The sequence below is a fragment of the Lutjanus erythropterus genome, chromosome 10, assembly GCF_056507025.1.
Source record: "Lutjanus erythropterus isolate fLutEry1 chromosome 10, fLutEry1.hap2, whole genome shotgun sequence".
In the NCBI taxonomy this organism is placed as follows: Eukaryota; Metazoa; Chordata; class Actinopteri; order Lutjaniformes; family Lutjanidae; genus Lutjanus; species Lutjanus erythropterus.
The window spans coordinates 20124424-20146579 of record NC_139326.1 but is presented as its reverse complement, the minus strand read 5'-3'; the positions used below and the strand labels follow the sequence as shown (position 1 = coordinate 20146579).

The 22156-nt window shown below is 39.1% G+C and overlaps 2 protein-coding genes across 3 annotated transcripts; one reads left to right on the top strand and one right to left on the bottom strand.

The window, feature by feature from the left end:
- The first annotated feature begins 2083 nt into the window (after positions 1–2083).
- LOC146320363 (uncharacterized) lies at positions 2084–8282 on the top strand. 2 transcript variants are annotated; one of them, XM_084728599.1, is made up of 6 exons: positions 2084–2205; positions 2299–2478; positions 3025–3082; positions 5437–5508; positions 7137–7221; positions 7408–8282. In XM_084728599.1, exons 2-6 carry the CDS (start codon positions 2392–2394, stop codon positions 7454–7456), a joined length of 351 nt encoding a protein of 116 aa, XP_084584725.1. In that variant the 5' UTR covers positions 2084–2205; positions 2299–2391; the 3' UTR covers positions 7457–8282. The 2 variants fall into 2 exon arrangements, with proteins under 2 accessions (XP_084584725.1, XP_084584726.1); XM_084728600.1 differs by having other exon boundaries at positions 2177–2478.
- A 2730-nt stretch (positions 8283–11012) lies between these two features.
- On the bottom strand, positions 11013–22077 carry osmr (oncostatin M receptor). Its single transcript, XM_084728597.1, has 17 exons — positions 21911–22077; positions 21670–21824; positions 21343–21496; positions 19487–19759; positions 18456–18585; positions 17953–18101; positions 17623–17756; positions 16575–16716; positions 16104–16189; positions 15750–15957; positions 15107–15292; positions 14915–15016; positions 14155–14331; positions 13035–13187; positions 12773–12854; positions 12604–12688; positions 11013–11525 (listed from the first exon to the last, which is right to left on the bottom strand). The coding sequence occupies exons 1-17, from the start codon at positions 21996–21998 to the stop codon at positions 11136–11138; spliced, it is 2694 nt and encodes an 897-aa protein (XP_084584723.1). The 5' UTR covers positions 21999–22077; the 3' UTR covers positions 11013–11135.
- Between the last annotated feature and the right edge of the window lie 79 nt (positions 22078–22156).

The following is a 22156-nucleotide window of genomic DNA, read 5'->3' as shown; positions in this document are numbered from 1 at the left end:
TCTGCTGTATGTGTGTATGATTTGCTGATATACAACATCTGCAGGCTGCATTGATCTTGAGTGCCTGTGTGTGAGGACTGTTGTGTGTTTGTGTGATCTGAACTGCTCTCTGCTTTTATTGTGTAAAGTTTTGTGCAATATATCTGCAGACTGTCTGGTGTGTGTCTCTCTTTAAAGTAGAGAGAATAAATGGATCTATTTCTCATAAAGGACAGTAAATTGACCTTTGTATATGCTATTCTTATGACTAATTCCCATGTGATGCGTGACCGGGGTTGTTTCTCACATATTTGTTCAATTTCTTCTTTTCAAAATTTCCAAATAATGTGCTGAATTTGAAAATCTGTCAAGTGTATGAAGTTATGCTGTAGCTGTATTTGCAGGTCATATCTTACTGACCAGTGTGTGAAACGGTCTACATTAAACGTTTTGATCCAGATGTGGTTTGCAAATTTAAAACAAAGACTTCAGATAATAAACTGTTCTTTTCTGTCTGTATTAACATTTTGTTTTTGACTTGTTCAAACACTGATTGTTACAGAACATGTAATCTTGCTTAGATAAACACAAAAAAATGTCTTCTGGTGTGCTGGTGGTGCTTTCAGGCGTCTGAGGGGAAACTATTTATTTTTCCAAGGTGGTAGTTAAAGTGTTGCAGGAAATCCTGTAAAACAATATAAAGGTAAACTTCTCCTGTAACTCAACAGTCTTATCAGTAATATGCTTTAATCTGCAAACAGAGCTGTCTGCCCTTCTACAGGAAGGTCAGCTGAGAAGCTGCTGCATACTTTAGGTGTTACAGGGAATATCAAATCTTAATAGGAACAAAATCCTTAAAAGACCTGAGTGCTCTTGTGTTACATTATCAGAAACACGAGTTGCTCAACAAATGTTAGCCCATGTGTTAACCCGATCCAGTCATTGTAAAAAATCAGAAAAGAATCTTAGTGATGGTTGAACTAAAGTTTTTACTGTGAAAAAATATGGCCGTACCATAAAGCACCAGCTTTTAGAATAGAGTTTAGTTCAACAGTATCAATAAAGCAAGATAAAATGTCTAGATAATATAAAAAGTGAAAGATGTCTGAAATATATTACTTGAAGATTCAGTAAAGTAGATTTATGACAGTTTTGTCCACTTTGATGGAGGAAAACTGAAAGCACCCCTATTGCTTTCATCTTTCTATGTAACAACACTGAACATTGATTGGCAAAGTCATAGCAATATTGCTCACCTGACTGGCCAGGTGATTAGGGCTCCTAATAGCCAAACAGGGGTACAATTTTCTTAATTTATGCATTTCAACCGGCAAAGACGTCCAAATTTGTCTTGGGGTGCAGACCTGACACAGGAGCCAAGGACCCGGACGGGTTGCTCTCATCCACTAGCTGTTTCTTCCTGGATTGGGAGCACCAAGGGATTGTTGGTGTTCACACTGCCTGCACAGGAGCTTTGGATTGCTGGGAGGAGGAGGTTTTCAGAATCTGGCTTAGCAGCGTACCGATAAACATGGTTCAACCAGGACCAAACACAGCCTTCGAGACCAGTGTGGGCCAGTTTGACAACAGGGAATACAGTGCCAAGGTAATTTACAGTGGCTCTGACCAGGACTCCAACTCTGTAGAGGAAGAAGACACAGCAAGGACAGGATAGGTTGAGGAGCAACACAGAGGTCAGGCTTAACTATGGGAGCAGAAAACTGACTGTAAATAAAGATGGACACTGCACCTCCTCTTCCTCCCACTGTACAAAAATGAAGCTAAAATGTCCTGGATACAAGCCCTGGCATCTTGTGATGATGTAATTGCTACCACAGTAGACAGGCCTTTCCATAAACTTATAACAGAACAAGACAGGACATTGCCATTCAGCCTTGCCACCAGTTTTTCCCCAAGTGGCAACTGTTGCAGTGAAAAATTCAGATTTTCTCCCATTTCTTACCTCTTGCTTATCTCAAAACATCACATTCTGCTGACATTTCAAAAAAATGTTTTAAAACAGTTTCTTTTTTTTTTTTACACATTGCATCTTTAAAGGCAGAATCAATGGGATTGGTCCAAGCTGTTCAGACATGCACCAGAAAGATAGTTGATTGTTGAGTTTCATTCCTAGGAAGTTACATACCGACGTTTTGGGCAAATAAGGAAATACAGGCAGAGTGCAGGGTCTCTGCACATACAGCCTCCACCACACACTTCCAGCGGGTAATAAGGGAGGATTTAAAGGGAGGTGTTTAAATGAGTCAACACGTGTTTTTTTTAAAGGAAATGTTGCATATTGTGCTTTTCTGTGTCTAGTGAGAGTTAAACAGAGGCACTTGAACGCAGCACAGAGGCGCGTCTCAGCGCTCAGCAGCAGCTGAGGTGATCTGCAGAGAACAGCATGAGCTGATGAAGTCTGACCGCACAGCCTCAAAAATGTGGACGGAGGTGAAAAACAAGAGCAGGATCGCCACCAGCAACTCGAACAGCTCGAAGGTAAGAAGCTAGAAGGAAAACAGACCCTTTTTTTTGCTCTTTCTGAATCGCAGCAATGGACCGAAACAAGTCTGTTGACACGAGTGAAACTCTCGGTGCTACTTTACGTGACTTTCTGTACAACTGATTTAATTGTTTACAAACCTATAACGAGGAGTATTTCAGTAAGGGTTTGACCTGGACCAAGCCGTTTTATCACTCTGCTTCAGGAACAAATGTCGTTTCGACCCAAAGTGTTGTGGAAATATGCGGGTTACTTACATTTTCTTATCTTGCATGTTTTTCTTATCGCCTGTCGTTGCCCGAAGCGCTCTGATTTTCCACATTGTGAGACTTCCTGCGCAAAGTTTCCCACTTGTTGGTGGTCTAGCCTGCACTTCATTTTCTGTCATTCTCTCTGTGTCCCCAACTGTATTAAAAGGTCGATTATAACCTGCACAACAAGTATCCGAGGTGGAGTGGTGGTTGTGTCCTGTCCTGTCAGTGCCCTCTGCTCCACATTTTTTTTTTTTTGGTTCAAACACGAATGTTTTGCTCCTTTTTCAGATGGTTGACCCAGATCTTCTTACACGACAGGTTTTACACACAGTTCAACAGAGAAATGGTGAGCATGATCTCTTTTGTCTTCTTCTGTTGTAGTCACAAGTTTTACCAGGGAGGTTCAGACAGTTAAAATGGGTCATAATGCATCAGATAGTGCTTTTTAATTCTAGTAAAAAGCTAAACTGCATGCATGTCCACCTCATGTGTGATCCTTAGGTGGATAACATAATTTCAGTACCACACAAAAAGGACCTTAACTTTGAATATGTGCTAGCAGTGCCAGATAAACAGGGGAATCCACTTCAGGTAAATTCCAGTTACTAGTATGTCAGCTTTAGATGGCAGGACATCAAAACTTCATTTAGTTCAAAGCAACTCATGACAAATAGCAGAGTTAAAAAGAAGCTCAGCAGTCCACGCCCTAAAATAAAAGTGCAGTGGCAGGACATATGCAAATGATGTAATTTGGCAAGAGGAAAATCTTGTATGAAACTGTAGTTGTCGGTAAATGCTCACAGACTGAACTGTAGGGAAGAATGGAGTTACTAACAGTTAGGATCATAACAAAAAAAAAGTCAACATTTGTTCACAAAGAAGTGATTGTAGTGCACTGCAGTCTTGCACAGAACTGTAATATTCAAAAATGACCACAGATTTGAATCAACAACTCTGACACAGTGTCAACAAATACTGCACACAGCATGAGCTAAAGCTGGATGGGAATAAAGGTGCTGTGTCTAAATAGGGCTGTCACTGTTATAAAGTATTTAGATGATGATTTAGTGTCACACAAATAATTGCAATTAACAATTTAATTGTTTTTTTCCTGTTCATTTTATGCTACTAATAAAGTTTAAGCCTTACACATTTCTGTTTGCTGTTTAGGCTTTATAAACAAAAATTGCTCCGGGCTGATATGGCAAAAATGATAGTTTAAAGGCTACTATGCAGCATTTTCAAAAACATAACATCATTTTTTAGGCCAAACCCAATAGCTGATAGAAAGAGGGAGCAGGGACCTCCTACTACATATACTGCATTGAATATTTCTGGGTCTTCTCTTCACCCTCTGCACTTTCCCATGTAGTTTCTGATGTGGAAGGCGTGTCAGAGTCTCTTGCTCAAGTGCATTGTGGCTCATGAAAGTGCCTGTACACTTTGGATAAAAATACAACTAATTGGCCAATGTTTTTCAATAACGCCGCACAGTGAGTTAGTGGGTTAGCTAGCCCGCATGATTACATAAAGATTCATTGGTAGCCTTTTGTTAATGTCATGGGCTTCACTCTGTTTGGCAGTGGTGTGTATCCCTTAGCCAAAACATTGCACAGGTTTTTTGAGGTCGGGACTTGTTAAGGACGTAGTTACCAACGGTTACATCACATTCACAGTCTCTCTGCCCTGCTCTCTATCTGTGTGAGCTGCAGAAAGAGAGATGCACACATACGCACACAGGCGGAGCAGACTGAGGGTTACTGTTTGTTCAAAATCTGGCATCATGTGGAGGTGTGGTTGTGTTTATTTGTGCTTTAGAGCTTCACCACTGTGAAACGATCAGAAAGTACCTCCTTGGTACCTCTCTTAAAGGACCAGTGTGTAAGTTTTAGGGGGATTTATTGGCAGTGTATGTCAGAAATGAAATATAATATCCACGAGTATGTTTTCATTCCTGTAATCACCTAAAAATAAGAATTGTGTTTCCATTATCTTAGAATGAGCCATTTATATCTACAGAGAGCACGGGTCCTCCTCCACAGAGACCGCCATGTTGACACACTGGCTCCAATTACAGCCTTCCATGGACACCATGGAAGAGGACCCGTGGATTATGTAGATAAAAACAGCTCATTCTGAGGTAATGGAAACAGCATTTCTTCTTTTCAAGTGGTTATACACTTATGAAAACATTTATATGAATATTGTATTCCATTTCTGCCAGTAGATCCTCCTAAATGTTACACACTAAACCTTGAAACCATCTCAGGAAAAGGGGACATAACAAGATGATTAAAAGAGCTATGGTCAAACGTCCAATCGTGGAAAACGACATGAAAGTAGTGATCAAAATATGACATATCTGTAGGTTTCATCCAGTTATTTTTATGCATGTAAATGGAAACAATTATGCAAAATGCTTGCAATGATCTCAAATAATCATGATCTGCAGATTATGTAATAATTGTGGCAGGCACATGTTCAAATCCACATATCTCAGGATTTATCATTCAGGTCTTATTGAGTTCATAATTCTGTCTGCCATGCTAAATGATTACCTTTAAACTCACATGGATGTTTTTTACTTTAATTTAAAATTCCTTAGTATCATTAATGAATCAGTTATGCAGGCAAATGGATCACACATGCACAATATTTTATAATGACTCTGAAGTATTTCTATTTTTCTCCCCCATGAAGTTTCAACTGCAGCTGCCACCCATCCTTCTTACACAGAGGACTCTTTGACCAGCAGCAGTGGAATCATCCCTGGTAAGTCCCGCTTTGACGAAAGTCTGATGTCTCTACAGCCCCTGTAAGACATCTGATCTATCAGTTGTGCCACCCTTAGCTAACAAAGACCGCCTGTTTCAGTCAAGACCTGCGAATAAAAGGGAATCAAGTTACGCCACCAACAGCCGAGGAAACCTTTCAAAAACAGAAACATTTGATTTGGCTGTTCTTTTTGGACTGTGACTGCGAAGCAATGGGCCTCTTGTTGTCATTTTGATCAGATTGCTCGTGGTTATTTTCATTGGCTGTATCCGAAACTGACATTTTCCAAAAATACTCCCTTCGGAGACTGCTGGTAGTTTTTGTCAAACACATTCAGAAATGTAAGACCTTTCACAACACTGTCTGTCTGTGCGTGTGTTTGTATATGCAGTGTTTTGGTGACTTCCCAGTTTGGCTTCCTGCTTATCATTTGAACCTTGTACTAGTCAGGTTTTGCTATTTTGTGACACCCTATGTTTGTTTGTTTATGTTTGTTTGGGGAGGATATAGACAACCATTTGTGACTATCAATACGTATAGGAAGTGTTTGGCGAACCTGAATGATTTAAATTTGAAACAGTCATATAACACAATCACAGTAAACGGTATACAGTTACAAAAAGTTTTTAAGTATTTGCTGTTGTGTTTTGGCACACAGGATGAAATTCTGTGTATGAAAGGTTTTGTCTTTGTCAACTGTCAGTTCGCCAGACCCAGACTAGATATTTGGAAAGAGCAGTGAAATTCCTCAGGTCTCAGAAATGGTCAGTGACATTATGAATGCAGGATGGTGCTCTGCAGAGTTCTGAAAGATGACAATTGAAAACTCAGCCTCTTACAGGAAGGACGAAACTCCCAAAGCACTTTTTTCCCTGCAGAGTGGACATGGACGGATCATGAGACAGTGGGCCCCTGGTCACAAAGATGTCAAAGATGTAAAAAAAGTAGATGTAAAAAGAGATGTAAGAGAAGAGATGTAAAAAGAGAAAAGATGTGAAAAAGCCCCAGAATCACACACACAAAGACTTTGTGGTTGTTTTGCCTCTTTTTGTGGTTGCTTTGCATCTTGTGTGTCGCTTTGCACCTTCTATGTAATTTAGCGTCTCTTTATAGTTATTATGCATCTTTCTGTAGTTTTGTGTCATTTTGTGGTCATTTTGTGCCTTTCTGTAGTAATTCTTTTTGTCATTCTTTTTGTAGGGTTTTTTTTGTCTCTTTGTGGTCATCTTATGTTTCTTTGTGGTTGTTTTGTGTCACTTTAGTTATTTTGCTTCTCTTTGTGGTTGTTTTGCTTCTTTGTAATCAATTTGCATCTCTTTGTGGTCGTTTTGTCTCTAGTTAATTTGTATCTCTGTGTGGTTGTTTTGCTCCTTTGTAGTTGTTTTCCAACTCTTTAGAGTAGTTTTGTGTCTCTTTGTGGTTGTGTTGTGTCTGTGGTTATTTTGCATCTCTTTGTTGTTGGTTTGCTCCTTTTTGCTCTTTTTTTCCTGAGGTAAACAAATGGTTTCTGCAATACTGGCTGCAGAAGATCCAACATTGCATGTGCATGCATGTGTCCTCATGTATTATTAGCATATGTGTAGTTGTTTTTCAACATGTGCAAATAAACATATGTGTGCTTTTAGGGGCCATTGCTGCTACACTGTTCATTGCCTTCTTACTTGGTCTCTATGCTGTCCTCTGGAAGTGCATGGTGTCACCACCACAACGGTAAAGAACAGACACAAGCCCTAACTTGATTTTGTCAGAACTTGAATTAGGTTTTGTTGACACAGCAATCTTGCAAACTGTCATTCGTCTGCCTGCCTTTTAGTGTCACATGTCTGAACCTTAAATTGTGTTACAGTTTAATTGTGGTTGTCATTGTAAACACACTCATTTGTGTTTCCCTTTCAGAAAGCACAGCAAGGTGAGGGTGAGAGTACAACAGAGTACTTCTGTGTGAGGATCGGCTCCCTCTCAGCAGGTCATTTTGGATCTTAATGGTGCGGACTAAAATCTGAGAGCACACTTTGCTCCCAGTCAGAGAAAAACACCAGAGTAACAACATATTGCTGAAGAAGATCCTCTTAATAGATCCAAAGATCAACCACAAAGAAACTGACTCAGCTGAGTGAGTGTCAGCTATTTCCTTCAGAGTTACTGTCTGCTGGTGGCTGCTGTTGACTCAAAGCTCCATGTTGATGTGAAACACTTCGTCGGCAGGTCAAATTGTGCTGCCTTTTTCTGTTTTTTTTTTTTTTTTTCCCCTGTGAACTCTGCACTACTGAGGGGCGAGATGGCTCAGGCCACAACTCGCTCCAGGGACCAATAAGCTGTGTGTATGTGTGTCTGAGAGAGAGACTGTGGTATATTGTAGATTTTGCATGATCTTTGCATGTTTTGTACCTGCACCAAATGGACAGATGTCTTTGTTCACTGTCCTTGCATAGTGTTTCTTTAGAATATTTTGAAAATTACATAATCAGTAGGTGTCATTTGTCCTTGTTTCTTAAAGATCTTTTGGGAAAATACCTAATGCTGCTAGGATGTACAGGACAATCAGCCAATCACCTCTACGCGAGTCTTTAGACAGCATTTAGTGTGGAAATCTAGAAATGGATTCTTTGAAATCCACATGGTTTATTCACTTTACTCAGGATGTTGTAACTACTGTATGACCTTTGACTCTTGATAATAAACTGTGACTTGTGTTTTTTACATTTAGTGGACTGTGAATATAAATAAATGTTGAGTTCTGTGACCAGGTCACAGTTTGGTGGAACTTCAAATGAGACTCAATCACTTGTTACATGAAACTTACATGAAACTGAGCAATTCATTGCCAGTGTGGGCATAAAAAGAAAAGTCTCTGATTTGTTGTGCGTTCAGTGTGCACGTGCACAATGGACATCAATAATAGCTGAATCCCAAAATCTATATAGTCAAAAAGAAGGAAAAAAGGGTCAAACACACTGACCCCAGATGCAGTTTTTTTTTATTCAGATGTTTTGGCCCTCAGGTCTCCTTCAAGATCAACAATACTACTATATACACTATATGGGGCCAGATGGACGCATTGTGCATAAATGGACAAAGTCCAGCAGTCATTGAGGCACCCTACTTAATATGCCATGTGTTACTTACTACTTGAGCACAGCCACATCACAGCAGCGGTCTGACAATTTGTTGTTTTTAGAACCAGTTTTGCAACTTCTAAAAGAAGAGCGTTGAAGAGTGTCATGTGTGAAAACTCTGATGCATCTTTGTAGAGCAGAGTGAAACTGTTAAATTCTGATAAATTCTAAACAGATAAACAAGATATGAATCTTTTGTACTGTGCAACCCACTCTTGTCTTGATGAAACTAAGTGCATCAATATTTTTCACAAAGTTTTGATTACACGTAGAGACTGAGCCAAAGAATTACACCATACATGGCGCAGAAATTCAGATTTAATTACTGAAGAGGTGTTGTAAGTAGCCTACAGCCTATACATTATATTATTTAACATACTCAAATATGAGACACAACTCTCAAAATGTCCATCACAGTCATTTGCAAACTGGGGTTTGGGGACCATCAGGGGTCCCCAGCATGAGGAGGAATAGAATGATTTACTTCTAGCACATTTTTTTGGAAGTTGGAAGCGCAAGTGAAGAAATTGATTTGGTCATTTTGATTGATTGATTGTAATTTATTGTGATCCTATTTTGAAAACATGAAAAAAAGCATACTGTAGTTTGCTTAAGAGCAAGTTATTGGTGCATCCACTGGTGATGTTTCAGGCTCTTCTTCAGATTAGACCTTCTTCATGTTTTTATTTCTGTCCTCTATTGGTCTACCACCTGCCTTATGGTTAAAATATGTAAACTACATATTCAATTATTAAAAATTGGTTAAATGAGTTGTCATGTCTGTGGTCTTCCCATGTTTTTAGAATCAATTAAGATTTGAAAATCATCTAGTGTGCCTGTGCACCAGGCTGTCATAGTCATTAATTGACTATGGTTGTTTTATCTTCAAACTTAGTAATTCCTTAAGACCAACCCCTGGTCCTTCAGCTCTGGGGATTGTATATATCCGAGTTTGTTTAGTGACATTTTCAGATTAAAAGCATGGGACATTTTCGCAGTTTAACATGACACTGCTGATATGTAGTTGCATTAGTCAATAAATAAAAGAGTAGAGAATCAGTACAAATGGCCCTCAATATTTAAAACAATTTGTTTCCATGTTACTTGTCCAACACATGGGAACCTAGATGAAAACTATGTACAGCTTTATTTCGTTCACTGTCACATGGATTTATACCCAGGGAAAAATGAAAATCATACTCTCACACAGCACAGATACAGTAACACACATAAATTTATGTAACACATTTCTTATAAACCGGTTTTGTGTGTTTCTTAATGAAGCTGCACACACCTCAATCACTTCTGTTCCAAAAGCCATATTTCTTTTAGCACCTGGAAAGGCACAAGGCAATAGTACACCAGATAATTAACTTCATATGAAACTACATTATCATTTATAACAAATGTATGTTTTGATACTTGAGTCACTGATCACAGTAAAAACACTTTTTACTTGTTGGTTGGAACTGCAGAGAACTGAAATCAAGGTTTACAAAGACATACTGACCACATCTTCTTTTAACAACAGAGTTTTGATTTTCATAAATAGAGAACATGATACATATAATATAACATTAAAAGCTAAAAAAAAGCAGCTCGTGTTTAGCTAACTCATCAGCGCGAACAGTTGCATCCTGTAGATAACATCTGTAGTTATTTCACAGCTCACGGTGAGTTCCTCTTCTGCATTGTGTATACAGCACCGAAGTAGTTTAGATCAGTGTTTCCCAATCTCTGTTTCTTGGAACCCACTTTTTAAAAATGATAAACCATCATGACCCAATTCACAGTAGGCCTTATCATTAAATCTTGGGATGAGTTCATTTGTGTGTAATGTTTCTGACCATTTTTACTGCCATTTTTGCATCAACTATTATCCTGACGTGTGTTATTGTAACATACTTGAGAATTAAACGCGTTTAGTTTACAGGCCATCTCACTGTTTTTATTTTCTCTCATTAGGGAAACAATATAAGACATTTAAGCTCACTTTATAGATAAGACGAAATAACTGCATTTAGGCAAAATTTACAGGCTCACATTTTTTCCTCTCGTCAGTAAAGCAATATTCAAATCTTAAATGCTGTATAAAAAGAGTACTGCAGATATAAATCTTACGTTTGCAGATTTTCTTCCTTAGTTTTTTAATTAATTTGGCAACCCAAATAAAATGTCCTGTGACCCACCTTTGGGTCACAACCCAGTCTCTGTGAATGACTGGTTTAGATGACCTGCTGTGTGTTTTCTGCTCTGCGTACAGTACGTTATGTTAAACCCTGTAAGCTACCTTTTCCCCATCAAATCACATGCATGCATATAGTATTTTAAAATGTGGCATAAAAACAATTTACAATGTGGCATAAAAACAATTTTACAATTTACAATAGAAAGCCGCAGATTTGCATTTTTTCTAATGACCAAAGCATTTTTTTTGTTTTGTTTTTACACTCTTGAAATAGAGACGTTTGAGAAATATATGAAGACGTTTGCTGGTCTTTATACTTATTAAGTATCAGTGGAGATATAGCCATATATAACACTGCATGATTCCTTCAAACTCTCAGAGGGTTCGTTAATTTCACTGAACATGGCTTGTTGTGCCTCAGACAAATCCCCCCCCTCAGTGTGAAAATAAGACTTGTTTGTGACGGATGGTGTTTGCTGAAGGGTTGGTCTGTCCCATTGATGGGCGGCTGACTGTGGACAGTAGTCTCCTTGGAGAAACACACATGCGATTGTTGAAGGAGGGGACTGGGAGCCGGGAGAGGGCAGTGTGCTCGGTGGTTCAGGATCACTTTGTGTGGTTGTTTCAGTCAGAGGACATCTGGTGTTCACAATCTCAATGTCACAGTTGATGCAGTCCTCCACCTGCTGAGACTGCAGCCTCTCAGTAGTCTGTACAGACATGTAGAGGTATTATAATAATGAAAACTAATTTAATGTAAAATAGATAATAGAAGCAGGTTCAGATCTGTGGGTTTAAGGGATAGTTTGGATTTTTTGAAGTGGGTTGTATATTAGGAACTTATCCACAGCCAGTGTACAGACTAACCTGCAGTAGGAGGCGGTCGGCATGCAACCAGTTTGGAAAACCAGCAGCAGTAGTACTGGTGTAGCAAATTCTCTTTTAGGCACTTAAAACAAACACATTTTCACCACTTTATCTTGCCAAACTGCTGTTTTATTAACCAAATCTAGCTCTCTCTTGCTTAACCAGACTCCATTGGTGAGAAGTTTTACCATGCAGATTATTGGAGTTTCTGGTCTACCTCTGCTGCTAGTTTGCGTTATTGTGTGACTTCGGTGTCCTGAAGGGTTGGTTCAGCTTCACCAAAGTCACACAATAACACAAACTAACTAACAAATCAAGGCAGCAGTAGAACAGCAACTGCTGTGTTCTGTGAGGTAAAATTAATCCTTTTGGCAATGGAGTCTGGTGGCTTTGGAAAGAGGAATATTTGGCTTTTATGACAGTGGTTTCCTACCAGAAAAGGCTGTCTGATGGCAAAATAAAGTAATGAAAGTATTATAAATATAGAGTACACTTAAACTTATATTGATTTAAAATACAATTTGCTGCTGAGCCTGTCCACAGCAGTACATTGCTTAGCTTCCTACACCAGTACTGCCGAGGGTGTGCTGACATCTACTGTAGGTAATCCACTGACTATGGATAAGTACCTCATACAACCCCATTTAAAAACACTCCTGCAAAACACTAACCAGGAAATCGAGTCACTGTATCTTATTGGCTTATATTGTATCTCTGTGTGATGACTGAAGTGAGTGAAATAAGCCAACCACTGAAATTAATGAAATGCAAAAAGTACCTAAATATATATAATCATTTCATAACAAGTGTTGAAAAAAATGTGGAGTACATCAGATTCAGTTTGTTGAAATATTTCCTTGCTTTCACAGTAGCTGATTCAATGCTGTGCATGATTTGACTACTTCAGTGTTAAGTCTGTACCTCTTGCAGGAAGCTGTCTAACTCAGGAACTTTGATGTTCATACCAGCAGGATAAACAAATATCTCCCTCAGCCCGCTCTTCAGCCTGGAGGAGAAACAGAAGAAAGAAGATCATGGAGGTGTTTCAGGCTATATGTTCAAGTCAAGATTTTAAGATAAAGTTACTCACATTTTTCTCTGAGGCCACAGGAGAATGGTGCAGCACAGCAGCAACAAGATGGGAGTCAGTATCTTGGCCAAGTGAGCAAAGTCTGCCAGAGGAATGAGAAGATGAGCAGTTTATACAGTCAGCATGTAAAATTCATTCAAATTCTCTTTTAATTTCATTCACAAATTGCCTGTTTTAGTACTTTTAGTCAATAATTAAGACAAAAACAATAGTGAAATCAATTGATTTAGTTGAGTTGTTGGATGCCTATGACTGAACTCACAGTTGGTTCTGGTCCAGATGTTGATGAGGGCAGCTTGTCCAGGCCCTTCCTTTGTGAGGGCGCTCACAGAGAAAGCATACTCTGTGCTCGAATGCAGATTCTCTATGGTCACAAACTTCCTCTGAGGGTCTCCCACCGATACGTTCAACTGATCTACATGGTCATGAGATTGTAAATGCATTGTTTCATCATAATGTAAAAGTGACTCAAACCAGTGTTAATCTGAGATTGCTTCTGACAAAATAAATTGAAAATTAAATTAAAATAAATTATTAACTATTATATTTTGCATATTTGCTTTTTAATACACAAAGAGATCAATAGTAAGGGTTTTATATGACAAAACCTCACACAAATTGCAAAAGAAACTCTTTCAACTGTTCTAGTCATAAAATCCAAGTGGGGTGAAGTATTGAAAAATACTGAAATGAGTGGTGCCACAATTCCCCATTGCTGACCATATAAAAAATGATTAATGTATGTGTTCTTGTCTGATGTTCACTCAAAGGGTTCAGTTCTGTCCACAGAGACGTGGAGTTGGATGCAACGTAGTGCTCGTACAAAAGGAAATTCTTAACCCTCAGATGCATGAGTGGGTAAAAATGACAGAGTGGGTTCGTTTTCTTGCAGTATCTTTGTAAAAAAAAGTTTTTAGCGTTTCATATTCCAGGTATTCTTCAAAAAACATCTTTTGATATCAGATTATTTAGATTTTCAGTTTACCTTTTATACTGCAACTGCAAAAAATTGTGGTGTGCAAATTCATCTCAGGCTGCATGTGATGACAGTGAAGATGATGAAGATGAGCCAGCTTATAAAAGCTAACAAATTTAAGTTGATGTTCCTTATTGTCAAGATTTATTATTTATTCGTGCCAATTGGAAGTCACAAATATTTTGAAAATTATATAAAAGTTATATTTTGAGTGATATTGAAATAATTGTGTTTTAAGTTTATGTTAATCAATTCAGACATGTGGATTAGTGCTAATTTATGTTGCCTTACAAGTATACTATGATCATTCTCATTCAGAACAAACTGAGGGCACAGAATCTGTTAAGTTTGTTTATGATGCAGCTTGTGTGAGGTTGACCCACACGTTTGGGTAAAATGTCTGGACTGCACTCCCATGCAGCATGACCTTGCAGCGTACCAGCGCCTCCTTTCTGCACTGTAACCAAGTAACCAGTGATGAACGCCGAATGACTCGGATCGTCCTCATTGTAAAGCCACACCAGTGTCACAGATGAGGAAGTACTCTCAACAGGTTCAACCAGTAATGGGGACTGGACGTATTCTGGGGAAAGGAAGAGGGGTTTTCAGAAGGAAGACAGTTATAATTCATTAGAATTAAAGCAACAGGCCTCAAGCAACAGTGCAACTTCCCCAAACTGATGTGAGCCTACAAGAACAGTCTGTCTGATGTCTGTGATATTGTGCAAATGTCAGAATCTGTTGCAAATCCTTTGACTTGATATAAACTGACTCCTGTGACTTTTTCCCCACTGATTTTGCATTAGAAGTTAACAATAGATACAGTGAGATGCAGTTACAAACAGGAAAGATGTGTCTTGCATGCAAACGACAACCTGGAGGAAGACCTCATCAGAGCCTCTGATGAAGACATCCTGTGTCAAAACCTTTGCTGTCACACCTTATTAAAAGTTTCATTTTTAACCATGTACTCAAGACCTTATCTGTCCTGCAGTGTCTCACTGTGTTGTCTGTTGATGCACCAGTTGAGAGAAATATTTTACACTTCTCTACTATGTGTCTTTGAGACCAGTGCAGGCTTAATTAACCTGATAAAGAAATATCGTAGTCTTATGTACATACATACAACAACACAGACACACAGAGTAAAACTGATTAACACTCACGGAGCTCTTGTGAATATCCAGTCTGTGTCTCCAGTAGTTTGTACCCATTATCTGTGCAGCCGTAGATATTAAATGTATACCTGCAACCCGCTTTGAAATTTCCTACAAAATAAAAGTGTATTACAATGACAGCCAAAATAGGATAAACTTAAAGGATGCACATACAGTCATCATGAAAGGATACAAACTTACTAGCAGGTAGGAACAATGTGTTGTTCCCCACTGGCATCTTCTTCCAGTGCAGAGTACAAGGCACTGCAGTTTCCAGAACGCACCAGTCCACAGTATAACCACAGGTGGCAGTTTCCTGCTCCTTCCAGGACAGATTAAAACCAGCAGATGAGCTGCTGCTCAACCGCTTCTGTACTGGGAGGTTTTCTGGGCAGAAGCACAAATTTCAGATTGGAGTGAAACCAGAAAAGCAAAAAAAGCTAGCCCAACATCGCCAGTTGCAAATGTTAGTTAAATCATAATTAAATGTAATTATTAATTCATGAAATCTGCCAGAGCAAATGAAAAAATAGCTTGACAGAGTTGTCTGGCTACAAAAAAGCAAAATACACACACACACAAAAAAAAAACAAACAGCTACAGGGAAAACCCCCACCAACTCTGAGCTATTCTTTATCTCACTGATACAGTGGAGAGATAGACGCATACACTTAGACATATACCTGTTATTATAACAACAGCAATGACAGAAAGAATAAGAAAGGAAAAAGAAGGAGGAAGTTATATTTTTAGGGAAGTCAGCTTTATATTTTAGAGGTGTTGTCACAGAGGAAAGGTGTTTATTATTATTTAAAATGGCCTCTGATTCTACACTGTCTCTCACCTCCATCGTCCTTCTGTGGGACAGTGATGTGAACAGGGATGCTGGAGCCAGTCTTGAGAACAGCCTGGACAGTAAAGTCACACTTTCCTGGACCGACAACGACCTCCACCTGGGTTTGTTCACTGTCCTTTGTCCAGCTTCGTCCTCCCTGGGACCACTGAACTGTGTAGCCTTGGATGTTTACTGTGGCTGCTGATCCAGGAACATGCTGAGAACACAGGTAGTCATTGAAGTTGGAAAAAGTTCATGCTTTGGTGACATACATTCTCTTCATTAATCCAAACACAGAGTTTGTGCGATCACACCAATATTTATGCTATTGGTATCGGAAAGCAGACAAGCTGAAAGCCTTACTGGAGTCCATAACAGCGTAACACGCCGGCTGTTTGGATCAGATAGCTGATTTATTCTCCTCCACACATCCAAAGTCACCAACAGATCTGAGGGAAGCATAGGAAGATTATTTTTTTAAGGCATGACAGGCATTGCAGATCATTCAATCCCAGTGCAAGTATACTCAGTATAAGACTGTAGTACTACCAGTTTAGCCTTGAACCAACTTTGTGATATATAAGACTTGTCTTGCTGGCTCAACTGTTTCTTGTCTGCTTAAACTTAAGTATATAAAAAGAAAGAAAATGAATTGTAGGAGGAAAATGAACATTTCTGGTGGTTGTGTTGGTAGAGGTGAATATCCATCATGCAACCATGATGTCCTGGGTTCATGAATGTCAGTTTATTGCCTGATTCAGTCAGTGTGGACTTGACTCAAACTACACTGAAAACACCCTGTACACATCTGTATACAATCATGGTGATACTCACTGGTTGTGAAGGGTCTAGGCTGTGTCCATTTTCCCCAGAGCCTGCCAGGGACAGAACAGCGTACCCTGGTAGAGTAGCGGGTGTTGGGAAGCAGATGTTCCAGTTTGACTTCGCAGGGCCCACTCACACTTCTGCAGCTCAGCTGTTAAAGATATACAGATGAAAGTTGAAAATGCATTAAAATGCGAAAACTTTCAATTCTGCAGTTTGAATATTTTCATTAAACTGGATTAAAGTGGTCATCAGAGATATTAGGGCTAAATTTAATTTGAGTCCATCCATTTGTATATTTCAAGATATACAGGATGCAGTGAGGTGTCACTTATTACTCTTTTTTTCCTCAAGTGTATTAAAGACACTGATACTGGAACAATGGAAATCTGCACAACCTCCTACACTACTACACTGGCAAAAAAAGCATTATTTGAACATTGAAAAGACAATAGCCATCCAAAAGAATAAATTAACTACATTTGAAATCATATGAGAACAAGCACTGAGTATGTAAAAATGTGGCCTAATTACTTGACAATGGAGCTGTTTTGTTTATTTGAGTATTTTCTGGTGTTTTCTGCAGAATGTAGGACAGGTAGACAATAATTCTACATATAAGATGTAACAACTGAATCTAAAGGATCGTACTGTTGAAGTCTCTGTAGGTGAAGAATGGAAGAAGGTGGGTGTTCAATAGACAGGAATGTTATTCAAGTTATGATGTGTGTGTATGTTTATTTACATTTAACAGATTTCATTTAATCAGGTCAGCTGTACGTCTAATTAGTCAATGTCCTCTTTAAAATCAAATTCACATGACAGCATAAAACTGTTTCATGGACCAGAGAAGGCTGAGAAACCCAGTCTGGAATTTATTTAGGACATTTCAGATAAAGAACACATTTACCTCCACATCAGGTTACCTTGGTCAGTTATGAAGGTACTGAGGTTGAGCTTGTGTGTTTATATGGACTAAATGTGTGTTGCTGTATGTTTTGTTGTATTTTGTCTTCTGTGAATGTAGGAAGTCGATGTATTATGTATATAAAGTCACCTCAGTGGTGGTGCCTGGGTCTGTAGTAACCTGACAGAGCAGATTCATTTGAGCCAGATTTCCCTGTACGATCCAGGACACAGTGGTGTCTGTCTCCCTGGGGATCACCTTGTCCCACTCCACAACAGGAGACACTAACAGCAACACGTACATGAAATTATTCCACACATTTAACAAACACACACAGCATTATCAGAGATCTGAGGGCACATACATTCATTTGTGCATGTTGCTGAGTCTTCAGGCCTTAAATAACGGTACTGAAAGTGTATAGCAACAACATTTACTGTGTATTCTATATTCTGCTTGAATGTCTGCATGACCTCTGACCTCTGTCAGAGATGTTGAAGCTGTAGCTTTCTGTCTCCTCTACCAGCTGGTCCTTCACCACCACTCTGATGTTGTATTGTTCCATGTTTGGGACAGCCGGGAAAACACAAGACGAGGGCTTGCAATTGATGGGAGGCTGGTCTGAGTTCCTGAGTTTTCAACAACAAAGATAGGACATCTGTAGTTTCAAGCAAATTAAATTTTATATTTGAAAGCTTGTTGTTTAAGCAGCATTTGAACCTGTGTGCATAATGGACCTAACATTAAGGCTGAGAAACTAATTATGATTTGTTTACTACCAAACCTCACAGCAGAATGACATAGAAATGTGGTCTACTGACGGTGTCAAACTGTGTCTGACAAGAGAAAAGTTCATTCTTACACATGAACGTATCAAAGAGGAAGCTGGAAGAATATTTCTCAAAGCATAATGGACAGGAATTTACAAAAACACTGCCATCCACGCCTGATATTCTGAGTGTTTGGTTGCTGTGTGCTCTTACTCTATGTAGAGAGTGTTTGTTTGCTTGTTGCGATGGTGCAGGTAACGTTTTGGGTCTGTATCCCAGGTGCATTTGAGAGTTGTCATGTCTGTGGTCACACATTCAATGTTCCTGGGCTTCTGGGAAGGATCTACAACACACGCACACACACACACACACACACACACACACACACACACACACACACACACACACACACACACACACACACACAGGTGTTTACTTATATCATTTCTGGGGACATTACATAGACATACACACATTTCCTAGAGACCAACCCTACACTTAAAGCTACTACTACTTTCATATTGTGTTGATTTTGGAGGCACCTATGGACAAAAGCGGTGGTGTTTCCTCCTCCACAAAATACAACATCAAAAATAAAGTTTGTGAAAATGACCATTCTTCTCACAAATGGTTCTGTTTGCTTACATAGCTCATGTAGGGGCATCAGTATTGAACTGGGACTGTTTCATAACTAGTTAAAAACTCCTTGTGGTAGCTTCAACCCTTGACCAAAAAATCAGAGTTTTTCTAATTCAGGACATGTATTTTGTTCCAAATTGCACCAGCCATCCCCAACTAAAGGTGGGGTAAGCAATTCTGGAAAAACATGGTTAATATTTGAACTCAACATAAAATGCCATACAAAGACTTAGTTCTCCCTCAGAAGATTTATCGGCCCCTTTGCTCTCCTCCTCCTCCTCCTTTCCTGTGAATGAGCACAAATGCAACCAGTTGCTGATTGGCTGTAATAGGCCAAGACACTTTCTGTTTCACATTTACAGAGCTGGGGTTCTTACGCAACACCTGATTGTGTCTTTCAGGGCACATACAGAACAGATTGCTGGCAGACCGTATCCAAATTGTTTTGGATTAGAATTGCATACCTCACCTTTACCTGGTCTTGAGTCTGAAATGAGTCCCCCCCCCCCCCCAATACACACACACACACATATACATACTATATATGTAACAATTATTTGATAGAATAAAATGAAAAGAATGTAAATAAAAAAATTAAAACTTACAGCTAATGAAGTTCCAGACCCCACTCTTGTTGCCTGTTGAATCACGGCAGAGGAGCGACAGAACTTTAATGGCTCGTTCTGGGAGGGTCACATTGTCTTCAGTGATAGCCTTGACTCCGGCCCCAATGCTCATAACAGCGTATTCTTTCTCATTGATGGACATGTGGACAATATCGACTCCGCTTGGGGGAACACAACAGAACGTGGCACTGGAGCCTACTCCGAGCACCCGCTCTTTAGGGAACAACAGGGTCTCATCCTCTGACCGTTCTCCTACAGGCCACAGAGCAGAGTTACAGAACAGGATCACAAGGATCTGGCCAGCAGTGTGTACAAGCAGGGGTGCTGTTCAAAACATCTATAATCCCTAGTGGGTTGTAAAACCACTGAACTCTCTTTAAAGGACAATTCAACCCGAAATAAAAAATACATTCTGTCTGCAGTGCTATTTGTCCATCTAGATTGTTTTGTTGTGAGTTGCAGAGATCTGGCGATATCAGCTCTAGAGATGTCTGCCTTCTCTCTAATATAATGGAAGTAGATGACACTCAGCTTATAAAATCTCTGGTTTGAATCATGCAGATGTAAAGTACTATATTGTTGTTCAGCTCAAAAATAAACAATGTTTTGTGCATTTGTAGATCCACTGTGACATGTATATCATGATGCACGTAACAACAGCAGAGTGAATGTGGACAAACTAAGAGACTGTTGAAATTGCACTTATTTTTCTTTAGACATCTCAGACTGTTCATCATCTGTTGTATAGAAATTGATGCTTCATTACTCGTGAATGTTTTCATAATGTACTTGTGCTTCTTTACACTAAAAAAGGGAAAAATTGGAGGTATTGTCATTTATAGGTCATTAAGGAATGGTTTTACTGATCCAAACAACTTGAGATTGAATGGGGATGTATGTGGTCCATGAACTAAAAGGAGCTGGACCCTCCTGATTTAGATGGATGAACAGAACTGTAAGTAACATGTATTTTTAATTTTTGGATCAACTGTACCTTTAATATCACCCACCAAGTGAAAAACCTTATGCATCATGAAAGCTTTAAGAGATAAATATATTATATTGCCTGCACAAATGACAATAATAACAATGTTTGTTATAATCAGGGCTGCAATTAGTAATTGTTTTCATTGTCAGTTAATGTGTTGATCATTTTCTGGATTAATTGATTAATTAATCCTGTCACAGTCTTGTCAGTTGAAAAATAAGACCTAAGTCTTTCCTGCAATGATCTGTCGATTATTTCCTCTGTTAATCAATTACACTTTTGGTACACAAAGTGTCAGAAAACGGTGAAAAATATTGATCGTTGTTTCCCTAAAGTCCAAAATGATGTCCTGAAATGTCTTGTTTTGTCCACAACCCATAGATAGTCAGTTTACTATCAGAGGGCAGTAAAGAAACCAGAAAATATTCACATTTGAAAAGCTGAAGTCATAGAATTTGGGCATTTTTATTTTACAAAAAAAATCTAAAAACAATTAATGAATTATGAAAATAGTTGGCAATTAATAATCAATTAATTGATTAATTGTTGGAGCTCTAATCATAATCCAGTGTTTTTGAGTATGACGTACATTGCAACAGACATTTGCAATGACTGCAACAAACGCAGCAGCGGTTGAGAAACACTGATGTAAAGATTGGTGAAGGGAAGGTAAAACGGATGGAGGCCTCACTCTTTCTCAGGGAACAGAAACTAGTTGTTGCTTGATGTCATGATCTTATCAGTGAAGTGGTGCACACAAGAAGCAGTCCTGTTTTCTGCACAGTTGATATGCTTTTACTCTTGAACACCCATGAGTAAGAATCAGAGCACAGTAGCATCACCTCACCATTATTGGTCATCCAGTTGCTCCAGGGACTCGGGACAGACTGATTACAGAAATAGCGTATCCTGACTGAGTGATCGACACACTCCAGAGGCAGATCAGAGGTCCATGTCCATGTGTATTCGTCTGAATCCACAGAAGATAAGCTCACATTTGTCTAGATTAACAAAAAAACAGTGAAATTAACTTACCAGGAGTTTGTGATTATCCATAAGATCACCACAAATGCTGTTAAAATTGGGATAATCAATACTATAAAATTACTAGGATGCAACTATATAGAGCTTTTAAACAGCATGAAATCCAGACGGCAAATCCTTCAGTGCTCACATTGTAAATAACCGTGTGGTTTTCAGTGCGGCTGATCTGGATCTCATAAACGCTGCCCACTAAGCCACTGTGGTTTACCATCCATCTCAGCAGGAGGGTTTGGTTGTCACGGATAGCCTTCAGATCACTGATGTTCGGCTTTGGAAGCTGAAAATCTGTCACACAGTGCAACTCAATGTATGTAAAGTCACAGGACACACAGGAGTTTTAAAAATGATGAGAATAAATGAATCAAACTCACCAGGTTCCAGGCAGAATCCACCCTGATCCTCAGAAATTACTAGATACAAACTGAGCAGGTTAATGAAGCACACTATGAAACTTAACATCCTCTTGATCGCAGCAAAGCCAAAATGATCTGCTGACCATCCACTGCACACACTAACTGCAGCTCCCAAGAGTCAGTGGTTAATAACACCCTGCCCACAATGACTAAAAGAGCATTGCATAATTATGCAACATCGGAAGCCATGAGATGTGTGTACAT